General features: G+C 44.7%; 2 protein-coding genes and 1 long non-coding RNA gene across 4 annotated transcripts in view; 2 read left to right on the top strand and 1 right to left on the bottom strand.

Annotated features, from left to right (window-relative positions):
- Positions 1 to 1,358: 1,358 nt before the first annotated feature.
- On the top strand, positions 1,359 to 12,619 carry LOC123765247 (2-aminomuconic semialdehyde dehydrogenase). Of its 2 annotated transcripts, XM_045753746.2 has the most exons (10): positions 1,359 to 1,547; positions 3,479 to 3,656; positions 5,331 to 5,531; positions 5,854 to 6,065; positions 6,455 to 6,621; positions 7,225 to 7,320; positions 8,173 to 8,252; positions 8,594 to 8,765; positions 9,969 to 10,178; positions 10,407 to 12,619. In XM_045753746.2, exons 2-10 carry the CDS (start codon positions 3,487 to 3,489, stop codon positions 10,563 to 10,565), a joined length of 1,467 nt encoding a protein of 488 aa, XP_045609702.2. In that variant the 5' UTR covers positions 1,359 to 1,547; positions 3,479 to 3,486; the 3' UTR covers positions 10,566 to 12,619. The 2 variants fall into 2 exon arrangements, with proteins under 2 accessions (XP_045609702.2, XP_069191603.1); XM_069335502.1 differs by lacking the exon at positions 1,359 to 1,547 and having other exon boundaries at positions 3,449 to 3,656.
- Positions 6,631 to 13,331, bottom strand: LOC138370876 (uncharacterized). The gene is made up of 3 exons (XR_011230242.1): positions 13,163 to 13,331; positions 8,582 to 8,744; positions 6,631 to 6,817 (listed from the first exon to the last, which is right to left on the bottom strand). It is a non-coding gene; the product is annotated as an uncharacterized lncRNA (long non-coding RNA).
- A 2,880-nt stretch (positions 13,332 to 16,211) lies between these two features.
- LOC123765248 (phospholipid-transporting ATPase ABCA3) overlaps positions 16,212 to 16,582 on the top strand; it is a 36,577-nt gene continuing 36,206 nt past the window's right edge. The window contains 1 exon segment of the mRNA XM_069335500.1: positions 16,212 to 16,284. The gene's annotated coding sequence lies outside the window, so the exon portion shown is untranslated.

Raw genomic sequence — 16,582 nt, 5'->3', positions numbered from 1 at the left:
TCATAGGAAAAATTATTTAAATTGAGTGATACATTAATTTAATAAATTTCTCATTAGTTTTGAAGATATGTTACCTCTTTGACATGAGGGGTCCAGGGCAGCCAGCCAAAGACAGCTGGTATGGGCTGTATCCTGGGGATGTGTGTAATTACTTAAGCATAGTTAAAGGATAACAGCTACCCTCGTGTGTGTGTGTGTGTGTGTGTGTGTGTGTGTGTGTGTGTGTGTGTGTGTGTGTGTGTGTGTGTGTGTGTGTGTGTGTGTGTGTGTGTGTGTATTTGTGTGTGTGTGTGTGTACTCACCTATTTATACTCACCTACTTGTGCTTGCGGGGGTTAAGTTTTGGCTCTTTGGTCCCGCCTCTCAACTGTCAATCAACTGGTGTACAGATTCCTGAGCCTACTGGGCTCTATCATATCTACATTTGAAACTGTGTATGGAGTCTGCCTCCCCACCACATCACTTCCTAATGCATTTAATTTACTAACTACTCTGACACTGAAAAAGTTCGTTCTAATGTCTCTAATGTGTGTGTGTGTGTGTGTGTGTGTGTGTTGGTGGTGGGGGGGGTGGTGGTATTAGGGGGATTCACGGGTAACTGCGTTATAAACGCTTCGTGAAGACGATACAAGGTCTGGTACCCTTCAAGAATACTAAGAAATAACATGTCTTGACTACATTGACAATCCCCCCACCTCCCCCTCCCTCGCCAACCACTCAGGTGAGATCTCGTTGACTTGAATCATAAATAATAATCTAATTTGTCTTGTCAGTTTTTCGTAATCATCAAAATGCCACTTACATAAACCAATACTTATGACTTATGATTTTCGAACAAACCATCGTATGGTGTTTCTTTCATCAAACGACCGTCGGTTAATCAATCAAGGTAAATTATATGTTGACCAGATCAGACCCTAGAAAGTGAAGAGACGACGACATTTCGGTCCGTCCTGGACCATTCTCAAGTCGTATTTTAGTCCAGGACGGACCAAAACGTCGTCGTCTCTTCACTTTCTAGTGTGTGGTTTGGTCAACATTTTTCAGTCACGTTATTGTGACTCCTAGTCTGCACAAGGTAATTATATACGTCTTAATTATACCGTGGTGGTAGGAGTGAGCCCTCGTGAGGCGACGAGAGGATTACAGCCATTACACATCAGTAGTCAGAGCGGACACTAGATGGCGCCTGCTGCACTAGTAAGCAGGCCACCTCCTGACACCCTCCACACCCATACGTCATCAACCTTCGAAACAAAATCAACGTTACAGTCTAGTTTTAAAGATATATTGAAGCAGTTTCTATTTCAAATGCGACATGTAGGCAAAGGGGTAAAACCGAATTTGTTTTTAAATGCTTCCCGGTATTACGGGATTAGACTGAAGGATCGGTGGAGACTGGCGAATCTGGCATCATTAAGGAGTACCAGAGTGACGCTGGATGTCACAGTGACCAGGAGGAACAGTCGATCTATCCAGCCCCCAGCTGTCCTCACGCCACCGTCCTCTCTCTACACTAGCCTTCCCTATCTCCCTCGCTGCTCAAGGTAGGCAGGCCTACAGGTAATTAACGAGCCTAAGAACGCTCTAAGTCCAGTAACAGGCAGCGAGATAAGAGCATTCTGATGGGTCGGTGAGGAGAGCGGGAGATCTGGATCAAGACCCCGTGATGTGAGACTTCCAGTCACGAGGTCTGTTGGGGAAGGGACGTCTGGGAAGGGACGCCAGGGAAGGGACGCCAGGGAAGGGACGCCAGGGAAGGGACGCCAGGGAAGGGACGCCGGGGAAGGGACGCCGGGGAAGGGACGCCGAAGAAGTGTATGTTTGGCAGACACAATGGTGGCCAAGTTCCTACAGCAGGGTCGTTAAATTTGGTCCGTGCTTTGGTAGGTGTGGTCGTCCTTGAAGGCTAGGAACGACCATACCTACCAAAGCTGGTCGTCCCTAAGGTTAGGGACGACCACAGCACGGACCTCTCCATCACCCGAGTGCAAGTCGCGTGCCCAGAGCCCCCTGACTGGTGAAGCAGGTACCTGGGACTTATAAAATGACTGTGAAGTGACAAGATTCTTCCAAAAATGCTCTATCATCAATTTCCAGCCCTGAGACGCCACTAGTTGAGAACGATCTGTGAAGTAGCCCAGGTTGAAAGGTCAATCCTTGACGATGTAATGGCCACGAGAGACATCCCTGTGATGTTAATAACCCCAAGGTCCATCCCTGGAGTGACGGAGGGCTGCCCAACAAGGTCAAACACCCGCCATCATACCTGGACGGCCGATTGGATCCCTAATTTATGAATTTCCTGTATCTTATTTACAGTAACGGAAGAGTGAATTCCGTTTGTGTTCTAAAGCGACTAGCTAGTCTCTTAAGACTTGATCCTGCATGATACGTGGTGTTGATGGGACCCAGGGACCACGTGACCCAGGGACAACGTGACCCAGGGACCACGTGACCCAGGGACCACGTGACCCAGGGACCACGTGACCCAGGGACCACGTGACCAAGAGAGCATGTGACTGAGACCTCAACATGCAGCAGCTGTCCTCGTCACAGCAGGAGAAGAATAACAACGCCGCGCCACCGTCCGCCTCCCTCTCCACCCCCACACACTCCCTGGACCTCGGCAAGCACTGAATTAGACAGACCGACACGGACAGACGGGTTGAGGGAGGGGGACAGTTCCCTACATCACACTAATAGCACACTTGCCCCCGCGCCTTGTACGTAGATTTATCAAGAGATAGTATTACCTAGAGGGTGAGAGTGACCTTGGGTACAGGAGAAGGATAGATGGAGGAGAGGGTGATGAGTTAGTGAGATAATGATGAGCTTCACCCAGCTGCCTGTAGCTTGGTCACGGTGCTGGGTGATAGCTCTCTGTCTGCTAACAAGAGACAGAAGCCGTCTACTCCTGTACCTGTGTAAACAAGGAGAGAGAATGATAATATAATTATTTGTTATTTAAATCTATGTCTTTTCTTACTTTATATTTGAAGCATCTTTGATTAATTTGTTTATAGGTAAAACTGAACACACACGCACACGCAAGGACATGCACACAGGCATGCATATACACACACACACACACACACACCTTTTTTTAGTGTCAGAGTGGTTGACAAATCGAATGCATTAGGAAGTAATGTGGTGGAGGCTGACTCCATACACAGTTTCAAGTGTAGATATGATAGAGCCCAATAGGCTCAGGAACCTGTACACCTGTTGATTGACGGTTGAGAGACGGGACCAAAGAGCCAGAGCTGAACCCCCGCAAACACAACTAGGTGAATACAACTTCAGCTTTGATGTCCAAAGGGTTTGGAAAGGATGAGGAAGGTAGAGGGATAGGGAGGAGAAATTAGATGAATACAATTTGTTCATTTGATACATCACGCTATTATGATATCAGTGTGTAATTGTGTAGGTGAATACACACCCTGTGTTAACCTCACCCCCTGGCCACCCACGACAGGTACCACCATGGAAGTGGTTGTGGTGGTGGAGAACTTCCTGGCGGGGACTATGGTCCCGTGTCGGCGCCTGGTGGACTCTTACGAACCCGGGACGGGCGTGGTGTGGGCCAAAGTCCCGGAGTCCGGCAAGCTGGAGGTGGACGCCGCCGTGGCAGCGGCCAAGAGAGCGCTTCCCAAGTAAGTTATTGTTTGGTATTTTTTTCCCCCCGCCCCTGTTACTGCAGGGAGCACTTTACACGTGACGGATCAAGCTATCTTGAGGCTGCTTTCCTCCAGCCCACCCAAATGACTTATTTTTTTTCTGTTTACTGTGTAAAATAATAAAAGACATGTAAAAAATGTAAAACAGGCAGCACATATGAAGCACAACAGACAGCCGACACTGCTGGGAACATACACAAACACTGCAAACTCCAGAGTAAGCAACTACAGTCAAGTAAAACAAGATAATTAATGAAACGTAATATACCAAACAAACCTGGACAACACTTAAGCATATTCAAAGCAAACGTAGCGCAGTGCACTCACAACCGAACAGAGACACGCGAGGCCCCGGGAGAACACACACGAACACTCTACACAACTCGGGGCATTTACCGCGTTGTGGTTCGAACAAAATTCGTCAGCGAAGCACGTGTTCCGGAAGGATTCGGACGTCATCAGTTGTGAGTCGTGTGTAAACCGCTTTTCATTCATAAACATGGGGTTTGGCGGCTGGATTAATGAGCTTGGATCTTTGTATGTGAGAACGGGCTGCACAACTGATGACTTTTGAGCATTTCTCGAAAAGTGCTTCGCTGAAGATCTCTGTTAGAATCGCAGCCCGTCCTTCAAACAAAGGCCCAAAAGTGGTTCCATGCATCCGCCAAACCCTCTGTTTGTGAATGAAAAACGGTTTACACACGACTCACAACGGTTTAAAGTTCGAACACTTCCGGAACAAGTGCTTCACTGACGAATTTTGTTCGAACCACAACGCTGTAAATGCTTCACCCACGTACTACAAATACAAATAATCGCCAACAGAACCTAAACACCTAACATAACCTAACCTATGCCTATATATGCCCAATATGCTAATATATTATAATATTAATTTATATTTGAGAAAATTCCCGTTTTGAATGAACAGCATGTAAAAATTTATGAATGCGTCTGTGGGGTCGACCGCTGGATGGAATGGACTTGAGTCGAGGACGTGTTGTAGAATCGCGATTCTGTAAATGTTTTACCCACATACTACAGTTTCAAATAATCATACCAACAGAGCCTAAATAGCACTCGTAATCTTCGTCCAAATATACACAATATGCTAATATATAACAATATTAATCTATATCTGATAAAATTCTTATTTTGAATGAGCAGCTTTTAAAAATAGATGAATGTACCTTTGGGGTCGGCCGCTGGATGGAATGAACAGAACCTGAGGACGGGTTAAAACACAAATAAGTGCCTACATAATCAAAACACTTAATTTGAACGTATGCTAGGGCCTATGTATAAATTACAATTTGTTGTCAACAGTGCGGTAAAATTGATGAATGCTTATTTGGGGTCGTCGAAAACAGCTTTGACGACCGTTGCTGAGGATGAGATGAATAACCTGACACACGACCCCTGATAATCCCACTCACTAATATTCTAGGAGATGGCCAGCGGCAGCCTCATCCCACAAAGTCTGAAAATTTCTTTCTAATAACTTGGACTCTTATCTAAAAAGATAATATTCACTAATAATATGAAAGATTGCCCCTGATAGACCTATCATAAATATTCTACAAGAAGGGAGCTTGGAGGCCTAAAAAATTATTATTATTATTACCCTTCTGAGCTTCCCTGCTTCTCCAGATGGTCGAGAACAACGGCTCAGGAACGCGCCAAGTACCTCCTGAAGGTGGCTGACCTGCTGGAGGCGGAAATGGAGGCGTTCGCCGTGGCCGAGTCCCGCGACCAGGGTAAGCCACTGTGGCTGGCCAGAACGGTCGACGTGCCCAGGGCGATCTTCGACCTCAGGCACGCCGCCCACGCTCTTCAACATCTCCTCGCCACGTAAGCTCCCGTTTAACACGTACATTTTTGCCACTTAGATCCTGGACTTGGCTTGGAACTACGAAATTATAGGCTAGGCTTGGCCTTTTCGTGTCCTTTTCTTCTCAAACCCCCGTGCTTCACATTGTAGCTTGTGGAGCTTGGAGCTGTTTCCCCTTATGTGAGTTAATATGAACCTTATGAAGAAGTGGTATATGGGTTAATATCTTCAAATCTCTTCAGTATTTCAAATATGTATCTATGAGATGAGCCTTGTAGCGTCTGGTCTGCAGGATTGTCAGCCATTATCTGGTGATTAGCCTTGTGTGTGTGTGTGGGGCAGGTCGAGTGTGCAGTCGGAGGCGGACGTGGTGAGCTACGTGCTGCGGGAGCCTGTGGGTGTGGTGGGCATCATCTGCCCCTGGAACAAGCCGCTCTGTGGGCTGACGGGCAAGCTGGCGCCCGCCCTCATGTGTGGCAACACTGTCGTGGCTAAACCCTCACAGCACACATCTGTCACCTCATACATGCTCTGCAAGCTTATCCAAGATGCAGGTAAGGTCACTGACTCATCAAGATGAAAATATATGGTACCCAACACCAATATGCAGGCTGGGTCTCTATTCCCAATATGTCCACGATACAGACAATCAAATATATAATTCCTGTTTTGTCAGACATGATCCGATTTCACTAATTTTACTCCTATTTTTCTCAGCTTTGCTCCCATTTGGTTGATGCTCCCTCATCATGACACACTTATTTCCACTATTTTCTCTTGCATTTTTATGTATATGTTTAATTAAACTTTAAGAAGATTTAGTGGTGGTGGTGAAGATAACTGGTGTTCGGACAGGCAAGTTCAAGTACGTTTATTGAGACAAGAAAAAATACATCTCAAAGGGATAAAGTATCTTAGGCTATTTCTACCCCCCTGCGGATAGGCTTGCCGGCGGGTACGGTCAACATGGTGTTCGGCTCCGGTCCGGTGGCCGGGGAGGCGCTGGCCGCTCACAACGAAGTGTCCCTTCTGGCCTTCACTGGCTCCACCAAGTTGGGCAAACACATCGCTTGTATCGCCGCTTCTCTCCTCAAAAGGTTTTCTCTTGAGGTGAGCTGATAATGTGCGCCGTACTCACCTAGTTGTGTTGTCACGCAATAGCGTCGATAGCCTATTGGCCCATAGCGTCTTTCCATCTCCTGTAGGAGTTATGTTTTCAATCCTGGTGTTTCTTATTAAGGCCGCTTACTGCCTTTGCCTCAACGATCTCCTCTCGCAGCAGCTCCTCAAGTACTGTGACCTGAGCCTGTGCATGTGACACAATGATGAAGCCCGCTTAAAAAATATTCTAGCCACAAAATTTGTTTTACTAAAAATTAATGTTTGATGTTGCTATCTTCCTCATTGTTTAACAGTCGCAAAATATAAAATTTATTACGATTAGTCTCAAGGATTGATGTTTTAGGTCAAATGAAAGTGGATATGTTAAAAAAAAGTTGTTAATTAAATAATTACTTAATATTTATTTAGTAATATTTAAATAATTGGACAAATCATCTCTTGCAATTTAGTTTTTCCTTCGACCCGAAACAACAACACAATCTATCACCCAAAGACATGACAGTAGTTAAGAAATATTTCAAGCAGCTAATGCCAACATATGTGTGTGTGTTTGACCATGTGCGTGCGTGCGTGCGTGCGTGCGTGAGGCAGACGGGCGGGAACAACGCCGCCGTGGTCTTCAAGGACTGTGACCTCAACCTGTGCATCGACACCCTCAAACGTAGCTCCTTCCTCAACCAGGGCGAGGTGAGCACTTTGGTCTGTACATTATATTTATTCTTTGTGTCATTGGCTGTGTTTGTTTATGGAGCATTTTTGCTAAACCATTATTTATTTATATATTTTATATGTCTGTCTATTTGCCTGATTGGGTGTCCAAGTCATAGTTGTATCAGGGTCAGTTCCACTGCCTCACTTTTAAGAAAATTCACCTCTCATGGCGACCCCCATTAAGTCATTTGAGATGAAACGATTGTTTTTTTTTTTGCAATTCTTTTATCAGTGGTTTAATATATTACAGATATTGATGTGCAAAATGGATGTTCTGATGGCATATTTGCATTCTGGGGGGGTTCCTAGCACTTAAGGGAGGAGGAACATTTTGGGGTGTTGACCCCCTTAAAGGTCGACCTTGGCACCGCCAATTATTATTAAGGATAATGATACCCCAAAACGCATGTTCTGGTAGCAGATTTGCATTCTGGAGCCTCCCAAAAATTTTTTGGAGTGGACCCGAGCACTGTATGGCTTGCCATATGGACCCAAGGCCTATATGGCAATCTTTCCTCTCCCCCCTCCTCTCTCATCTCTCTGCACCCATCTCCCCTTCATCACCTTTCTCCCCCAATATCTCCCCCCCTCTCTTCCTTATTCCTTCCCTCTTTCCCCTTTTTCTCCCCGCTTTCTTCTCTCATTCCCTTTTCACCAACATCCCCCCTCTGGCTTCCTCTCTCCATCTCCTCCCCTCCCTTCTATCCCTCCATCTCCCTATCTCCGGGTTTCTCTCTCCATCTCCTTCTTCTACCCCTCCCCCTCTCCAGCCTCGAATAAACACACAGACATTGTTTTATAGATATAATCGTGAAGTTGATATTTCAGACGCGTCTGTGTACCACCCGGATATATGTGGAGGAGACGCTCTATGAGGAGTTCTTGGACTCCTTTGTCGAGGCTGTCAGGTGAGTTTGGGAGTGGTTGGGCATGCTTACCCACCCTTGTTTTGTGTGTGTGTGAGTGTGGGTGTGGGTGTGGGTGAGTGTGTGTGTGTGTGTGTGTGTGTGTGTGTGTGTGTGTGTGTGTGTGTGTGTGTGTGTGTGTGTGTGTGTGTGTGTGTGTGTGTGTGTGTGTGTGTGTGTGTGTGTGTGTGGGTGTGTGTGTGGGTGTGTGTGTGGGTGTGTGTGTGTGTGGGTGTGTGTAGTGTGTGGGTGGGTTTGTGTGTGGGTTTAAATTGTATATTTCTCTGACTATATACGTGGAAACATTCTTAATCCCGCCATGTAATGCTTACTGGGGTCTTTAGGGAGCTCCGAGTGGGACCGCCATCTGACGAGAATGTGTTCATGGGGGCGATGGTCTCCAAGGACAACCTGGAGACGGTCCGAGGCTTCGTCAACTTAGCGCTGGAGGAGGGCGGGGCGGTGCTGTGTGGCGACGACATTGAGAGTTGCTCTCTTCCAACCGAAAATAAAAATGTAGGTCAAGATGTCACAAAGTGTTCCATATTTTCAATTTTGTTTTTAATAAAAATGACAGAGGTGGAGGATGAAGCGATGACAGTGATCTTAGAACATAGGAATTAGATTAATGATTATAACGCTAATTTTCTCTATTTTTTTGTCCTGCTCCACTTGGGCCTTAGGTTTCAAATTAACACTCCAAAGTTAATTTTGCATTTTGACCTGACGTTAAAATGTCCGTCACTCTGAAGATATTTGAATACAAAGAAGTGGAATCAATTAGATGTTGTTTTAGATTCAGCTACTCAGAACAAAAAGTTGCAAGTAACACGGGATATGGTGAGCCCTTTGGGGACTTACCTGGCACCGGAGCGGGGCTGTAACTCGTAATCATTTAGCTTCAACTACAGTATTTATGACCAAGAGGGAAGACGGGGAAGTTAGGTGTTATCCAGCCCATGTTGGCTTGGGCATGAGGTGAGGTATGAGCTGGATAGTCTCTCTTAAGACTATCCAGCTCACGTATATAACTGAACGTGAGCTGGATAGTCACGTATCTCACGAACGACATATCCTATCTAACTTTAAGCGATTGTTGGTAGCTGGCATAAGTGTTTTATATATAGTACTTAGCTAGTTGTAATCTTCAATTACCGTTGTATCTGTCAAGTATTTCAGTGTTGTTGAGAATATTTCTGGCGATGGTATGGTGGGTAGAAATTGTGTGATCTTCACTAGGCTGTGTCTGCGTTGTCAGGCGCACTGAAAGAGATGTTGTCAGTTAGGCTGCAAATTGGGTTGTTGGGGTTGATATGTGACAAGTGGGTCTGTGAAGGCATAGATGGACCTCGTCTCTTTCACGAGCATGTTGTCTGTCTTCTTGCTCTTGTAGGTATAAAGAGAGCTTTGTTTTCTGCTTAGTGTTGGATGGGGTTCATGTTTCTCTCGATTATTATATATTTTAGGAGTCTTTTCTTCCTTCTGGACCACTGAAATTTTCATCTTGAAGAATGTCAGATGGAACAATGACCTCTTCATCAGAAAGAGGATACAGGCCAATGGGTCAGGCAGCGGCCCATGGACCAGAATCTAAATAACGATGACACATATTAATGTCCCCTTTCACCCAGTTTCTCCTTCGTTGTTGCATCTTTTAAAACAAATCTTTCATGCCGATATCAACTGTGTTTGTCCCGCTGCCGCTGCTGGTGGTGACAGGGCTTCTTCATGCGGCCGACGGTCATCAGTGGACTGCAGGACGAGAGCCGCTGCATGCAGGCGGAGATCCGGGGTCCCGTAGTGTGCGTCCTGCCCTTCCACAGCGAGCAGGAAGTCGTCCGCCGGATCAACAGCTCAGACTCCGGCGTCGGCGCCTGCGTCTGGACCTCCAGTCTGGGCGTGGCCCACAGGGTCGCCCGCAAGCTCAAGGTACGACTCGATAACATGTTCTCAAGGTCTGACCGGCCTCAAGTGGTTCTGGTCTGACCACAGGCGTACGAACCCTGTCAGTGTTATAGGTTTTTATTTATAAATTAACGTTGAGGTAATGTGGTTGCTGACACCATCTAGCAATGTTGCATGCACCATCTAGTAATGCAATGTGTGTGTTTACCCCCTACGCGAGATAGGAGGATAATGTGTTGTGTCCTGTGGCAGGCGGAGACGGTGTGCACCAACTGCTGGTCGTCGTCAGAGCAGAACTGCGCCCTCAGGGGAGGCCAGGGACGGCGGCAGGGGCGCCCTTGGCACCCAGAAGCATCTCCAGCTCTTCACACAAACCAAGACCATCACTACCCTCGTCCCGCAGAAGGATGATGAGGAAGATACAGAGTAACGAGAGAAAAGAAAAATATCATGATTATCGTGCCTCAACCATGCTTGACCGTTCACCAATTACAAATGAATTCCGCCTACTTTTTATATATATACTTTTTATTTTCAAGCGCGTAGATAACTTCTCACTATAGCATTCATTCCCTTTCAATGGCTCGTGTATAAACATCACACTACTCGTTTCCCCCTAGAACACGATATGACCATCGGTTTACAACCATGCATACACAGTTTGTGCTGGGGTGAGCAAGGGGTTGAACAGCTAACAAGCGGTATACCCAGTCGTTTCCTTCCTGCCCAGGGGATTCGAACCCAGGCCCGACAATATATTACTCCCAAGAGCCGAGTTTGGCTCCGATACTTAACTATATTCGTCTCTCTCTCCTAAATCTTCAGCTCCGAGAACGGCTCATCTTGGCTTCCTCTGACTTCCATAAGCCTTGAGGCCTGTTAACTTGTAGATTGTATGTGTGTGTGTGTGTGTGTGTGTGTGTGTGTGTGTGTGTGTGTGTGTGTGTGTGTGTGTGTGTGTAAAGAAACACTAGGGAATTCAAACATATTTGCTGCAAATACCAGCGGGAGAAATTAATTTGTAGATATACAAATATACAATATATCTAATTAACGACATGAATTCACACAAAAACAACAGGATTATATTAGTGGTGAATCAAGATGATATATAAATATGTCTGTAAGTAGAGGTGATATGCGATATACACAACGAGGTACTGAAGACATGATGTAAATGAGAGAGTACTGAAGACATGATGTAAATGAGAGAGTAAACATGATATTATAGATATTTTACTGTTGGCAAAGTACACGCAAAAAATGTATCTAATCACTTGAAAGATGAAACACCCAATTAATGTAACATTTAAAATGCCATAAAACAATATATTTTGTCGTAATAATCATTAACAATAATAACAACAGCTTAGAGCTTCAGTAATTAACACAACTATATAATGTGCTGATAAATACAGTTATATTAAGCTTAGGACATAACTAATAATAGCATTTTATTAAAAAAAACAAAAAACATTGCATGATACAAGGAGCCAGAATGTACAAATTCATTTGTACATGAATTTGTACAGTTGTATTTGATGTATGTGCATTTGTTATTTGAAGGCATGACACATGTAGAATTATTATCACTCATGTAAATAAACAGAAAGTCAAGAAGCCGGCTGTCTGGGATGTACTGGTTTCTAAACATCTGTGTTGGATCTCTTACTTGTGTTTAGAGAAAGTTCCACTTTTACTGAATTGGAACTTAATCAAGTATTTTGTTTCATCTTTTGTTTTTTAAGAGAATTCTGTTTTAAATATGTATCCTACAGATGTTAGTCCTTTATGTTCAAATTGGTGGCTTTTTGTATTTATCTGTTTCACTTTTTGCAGAATTTTGTGATAGCCTCTTACAGTATTTAATAATGAATAATAATTTAATAATGGATAGCCTCTTACAGAATTTGATAGAATCCTCAGACCATTCCTTAGCTTGCTTCTCCATATCACTTGTTAACGTCCCAAAAGATATGAAATATATTTATTTCCCCTTCTCTGGATATTTGAGTTATGAGATTATAAAGCAGTTATCCAGCCTACTTCCAAATAATTATCCCCAGATTAACTTTGTTTTTGTAAATTCCAGTACTATTGGGAACCGGTTTGTATACAAAGCTCCCATTTATACTTCTTTATGTGGTAACACAGTGCTCCAGTACACAGTACACATGTTCTGAGTGTACTGTCTGATGTAGTACTGGAATCATATTTTGTCCTTTTTGTATTAGAATCTGTGAACAAAGGTGTGTGGTGAAATAATCCTTCCCAGTGTTAAACCACCTCATTCCCTTGTTAAGGCTCGTGTATTATCATTTGTGTCAAATGATAATACACGAGCCTTAAATTTTAACACAATAAATTTACTTTGAGCCTTAAATTATGACACAAATTTATCATAAATTTGTGTCAAAATATTAAAAAATTCTAGCTAAATGTTCTAATAAACTTGATCTAAGGATTCTAAAGAGTTTATATATTTATAATATTACATAAACCTCAGCTGAATTCCTTGGAACTTCCAATTTCTTAAGGTATGATAACGTAGACGTCAGTTTCCTTGGGTATCCCTTCATAAATTGGTTTTCTTTGAATCGGTTTTAGTTATAATGGTTTTGGTGTTGTTCTGACCTTTCACTCCAGTTCCCAATATCAAAGATGTGAAGATGTCCCACCCAGATCTACTAAGGAGGGGCAATGACACCTTGGAAAATAGGAACCCAAGTGAGTCAAATAATTCTGAAGAGGGCAATATTGGAGGGGTCACTATAGGATAATTATTAGTGAAACACCTTCACCTAGAAATATTTCCACAGCCCTAGAGAGCTAGGGGTCAGGGGCCAGATTCACGAAGCAGTTGCACAAGCTCCTACGAACCTGTCCATCTTTTCTCAATATTTGACGGCTTTGTTTACAATTATTAAACAGTTAATGAGCTCGGAAGCACCAGGAGGCTGTTGTAGAGGTGACCCACGTGTTACAACAATAGTACAGTAATATTTCACCTTGAACTGTCGTCGTAGGGAGAGGTAGGTCTGGTAGGGCAGGTGGAGCAAGTCTAGGCTCCTCAGGAAGGGTAGGACAGAGGGAGTCAATGCCTCTTTAGGGGTCCTATGGGCACATATCCTAAGTGCCAGTGGTGCCGGGTAGGCGTCGTCCGCGAGGGGTCACATGTAGTTCAAATCTGGCCCACTCGGCCTGCACGGGGCTGCTGTGCGGGTAGGCTGTGCGCCGTCGCCGTCCACCAATCAGGGCACAGCCCTGCCTATACTGTAAAATGTCTCCTTTGGCGGGCACTTTGAATGTGGTTCCCTCTACACTGTTTATAACAATAACAAGTTGATTAAGAAGTTTTCATGCTTGTAAACTGTTTAATAAATATAACCAAAGCTGTCATAGATTGAGGGAAAGATGTACACGTTCGTAAATACTTGCGTAACTGTTTCGTGAATCTGGTCCCAGGTGCGTAGTCCACAGCTCTAGAGAGCTATAAGTAATCATTGTCTATACTACTTGTATGTATGTATGTATGTATGTATGCATGTATACGAGATGGTGCCAACTATCTATAAGAGTGTGTTGCGTAAGGGCAAGTCACGAGATAACTGGCCAATGGCCGGTAAATTGGTCTATTATAAGTGGTGATCCATCAGCCTGCGACGACACAATACACCATCGGTGTATTGTGACCATGACGTCACAATACACATTACGTCACCAGAATCTCCCCCAATGTCCTTCAGAAAGATTCTCAACATTAAAAGTCAACTTCCTGTTGGCTACCGTTTCACCCAATTGTCATCATTACTGTCAACGGTAATATATAGCAACTTTATATCAAAAGTGAATGGAAATATAAACTATTTATTTTATTTATTTTTGTATTTATTTGTTGTAGTATGTATTATAGAGAAGTGTGTGTGTACTGGGTCTCGTTCTTGTCTCTTAGTTCAGTTGTTTATAAGCAACTAGAGGGGTATCCGGGAGTGCCTGGGTCTCTCCCCCCCCCTTCTCTCATTCCCCCCCTCCCCTCTCACTCATCTCCCCTCACTCTTCATCTCACCCCCTCTCACCTCTCTAAATGTCTCCTCCAAGACCCTCTTACTCCCTTCCTATCCTCCCATCTACCCCCCCCCCCCTCTCAATCTCTCCCGTCTCCTCACCTCTTTCCCCCTTCTGCACCTGTCTCCCCCCCCTCACCATCCCTCTCCCCCAACATCTCCCCTGTCTCCTTCCCTCTGTCCCTTCTCTCCCTTCTATCCCTCTCCGTCTCATAAAATGTAATACTGTACTGATTTCACCTTCATCGTTTCTAGTGAAGAAATCCAGGCGCTCTGTCCAGCCCCCCCTTTCCCAGATCTTGTGGTGGGGGGAGTGATTAGGTGGGGCCCGACCCACTCTTAACAAGACCCACCCCGACCCACCTATGTCCGTTCCGTACCTCAGGCCATTCACCCTGCAATGTTGAGTGAGAGTAGAGAGGCTAGAGCAAGAGAAAGTGCGGTATATAGAGAGAGATGGAGACCAACATTAGCAATGCCGTGTAACCCCTTGTCTATATATATTTATAGAGGGGAAGGGAGAGAAAGTAGGGGGGGGGGAGAGAAGACTAGGAAGGATGGGGGGTTTTAGAGAGGGAAGGGAGGGGGGGTTTAAGAGAGGGAAGGGAGGGGGGGTTAAGAGAAGGAAGGGAGGGGGGTTTAAGAGAGGGAAGGGAGGGGGGGTTTTAAGAGAGGGAAGGAGGGGGGGGGGTAAAGACCCCGGATGTCGGCGGGTAACTTTTCCTAGTCTTGTATATATAAATATGCCGTACCTAATAGCCAGAGATGACTAACAAGCCGAATTGTATTAAATATGAATATTGTTCTCAAATTATTCATATGGATTGATGAAGTTGTTCAAAATAATACAAATAACCGAATTTTTCTTAATTTGAGTCGAATGTAACAAAAATTTGACCTAGCCTAATCTACTACAACCTAACCTAACCTAATCTAGCATAAGCTAAACTAACCTAAATTAGTTATTCATATCGTCAATATGATAATACTGCTTGAGGTGAACAAATTTTTAAAGAAAGATTTGAAAATAAGCAAAACAGCTCTGCCTATTAGGCAATCTAGACCCCGGCTAACTAGGCCAAGTAGATACGGTTCTGGTCACTGTAGGCACGACATACGCATCTTAATTTGGCTCAATTTATCTCCGTGTGATGATGATAATATCTCTGACGATATAATTATTTGTATAACTCCTGACTGTGAAGGTTGAGTGGGGAGTGGTGGGGGCCATGCATGGACCCCTCTACTGATACCTGCTATCAGTTGGTTATCGTCCTTGCCTCGCTATCATTATTCCTTTTTTCCCTCAATCAAATGACAGTAAGTGAATAGAATCAGTGTAAGAACTAAAGGGGAATTGTGGAAGATCTTTGTGATCTTCCATAATTATCTGTAGTTGATGTTTTCCCTCAGTGTCTGGGGGGACAGGTAGCCTGTTAGTGTATAGAGTCCCCCTCTGCTCTGCATCCCCCCTTAGCCACCAGCTGACCTTCCTCAGGATGCACCCCACAACAGTTGCCTAACTCCGGCTACATAGTCGCAACTATGTAGCCCGAGGCATCATAATAATTCAACCTGGCCCAAACATTAACTTCTCCTTGGGACTCGAACCCGGGTCCTATTTGTTTGTGAACCGACTGTAGTCACCACTGCGCTTCAGGACCTAACAAAAATAATGTAAGTCACCAGTACCAACCGTGTGGACGCTACAGATGTACTTACAACGGTATTTTATTAATAATGTTCCAATACAACCCAGTTAAAAATTATAACAACTAACCGGGGTGGGACTTAATAAGATATCCTGGTGAAGGGATATCTCAACAATGTTATCATACCGCTGCAGGTCAGGTGACAAGGTGCCATGATAAGTTCTCCTCCTCCTCCCCCCCCCACTCCCCCTCCTTCCCCCCCTCCCCCTCCTCCCCCCCCAAGTTGAGATAAGATTAACCCCCAGGCAGCCAAGCATGTATGTATGTATACACATATATACACTTGCAAGTTGGGCACAGATTCGTCCAGTTCGCAGGTACGGGCGAGGAGTGTATAGTGGTGGTGAGAGCCAGGTATTGTACCACCAAGATGGTTACTCGGTGTTTTGGAGTTAGTCAAGTGCTTGAGGGAAGTGGGAAGGGGGGTAGATGTGCTTTATATCCAGGCAGGGGGACTCTAAAGGGAAAAAAGGAAATTTGTTGTCCTGAGTTTGTCAAGTGAGTGTGAATCACCTACACCAGCACCATCAGCACCAACATTGGCCAACTGTGCTGAGGCGATGATGGTTAATGTTGTGGCCAAGACGCAGCCACTAAAGTTGGGATTTGATCAGAGGTCCTCAGCCAAGCTTTGCTCGAGAAATGTTCGACT

Source organism: Procambarus clarkii, chromosome 33 (genome assembly GCF_040958095.1).
Source record: "Procambarus clarkii isolate CNS0578487 chromosome 33, FALCON_Pclarkii_2.0, whole genome shotgun sequence".
Taxonomy (NCBI): Eukaryota; Metazoa; Arthropoda; class Malacostraca; order Decapoda; family Cambaridae; genus Procambarus; species Procambarus clarkii.
This window is presented reverse-complemented; position numbering and strand designations above follow the sequence as displayed.

Coding starts and splice junctions, on each gene's coding strand:
- LOC123765247 (XM_045753746.2), top strand. CDS start 3,487: ATGGAAGTGGTTGTGGTGGTGGAGAACTTCCTGGCGGGGACTATGGTC. Junction 6,066..6,454: donor CAAGCTTATCCAAGATGCAG/GTAAGGTCACTG, acceptor CCCTGCGGATAG/GCTTGCCGGCGGGTACGGTC. Junction 8,253..8,593: donor TCCTTTGTCGAGGCTGTCAG/GTGAGTTTGGGA, acceptor TGGGGTCTTTAG/GGAGCTCCGAGTGGGACCGC.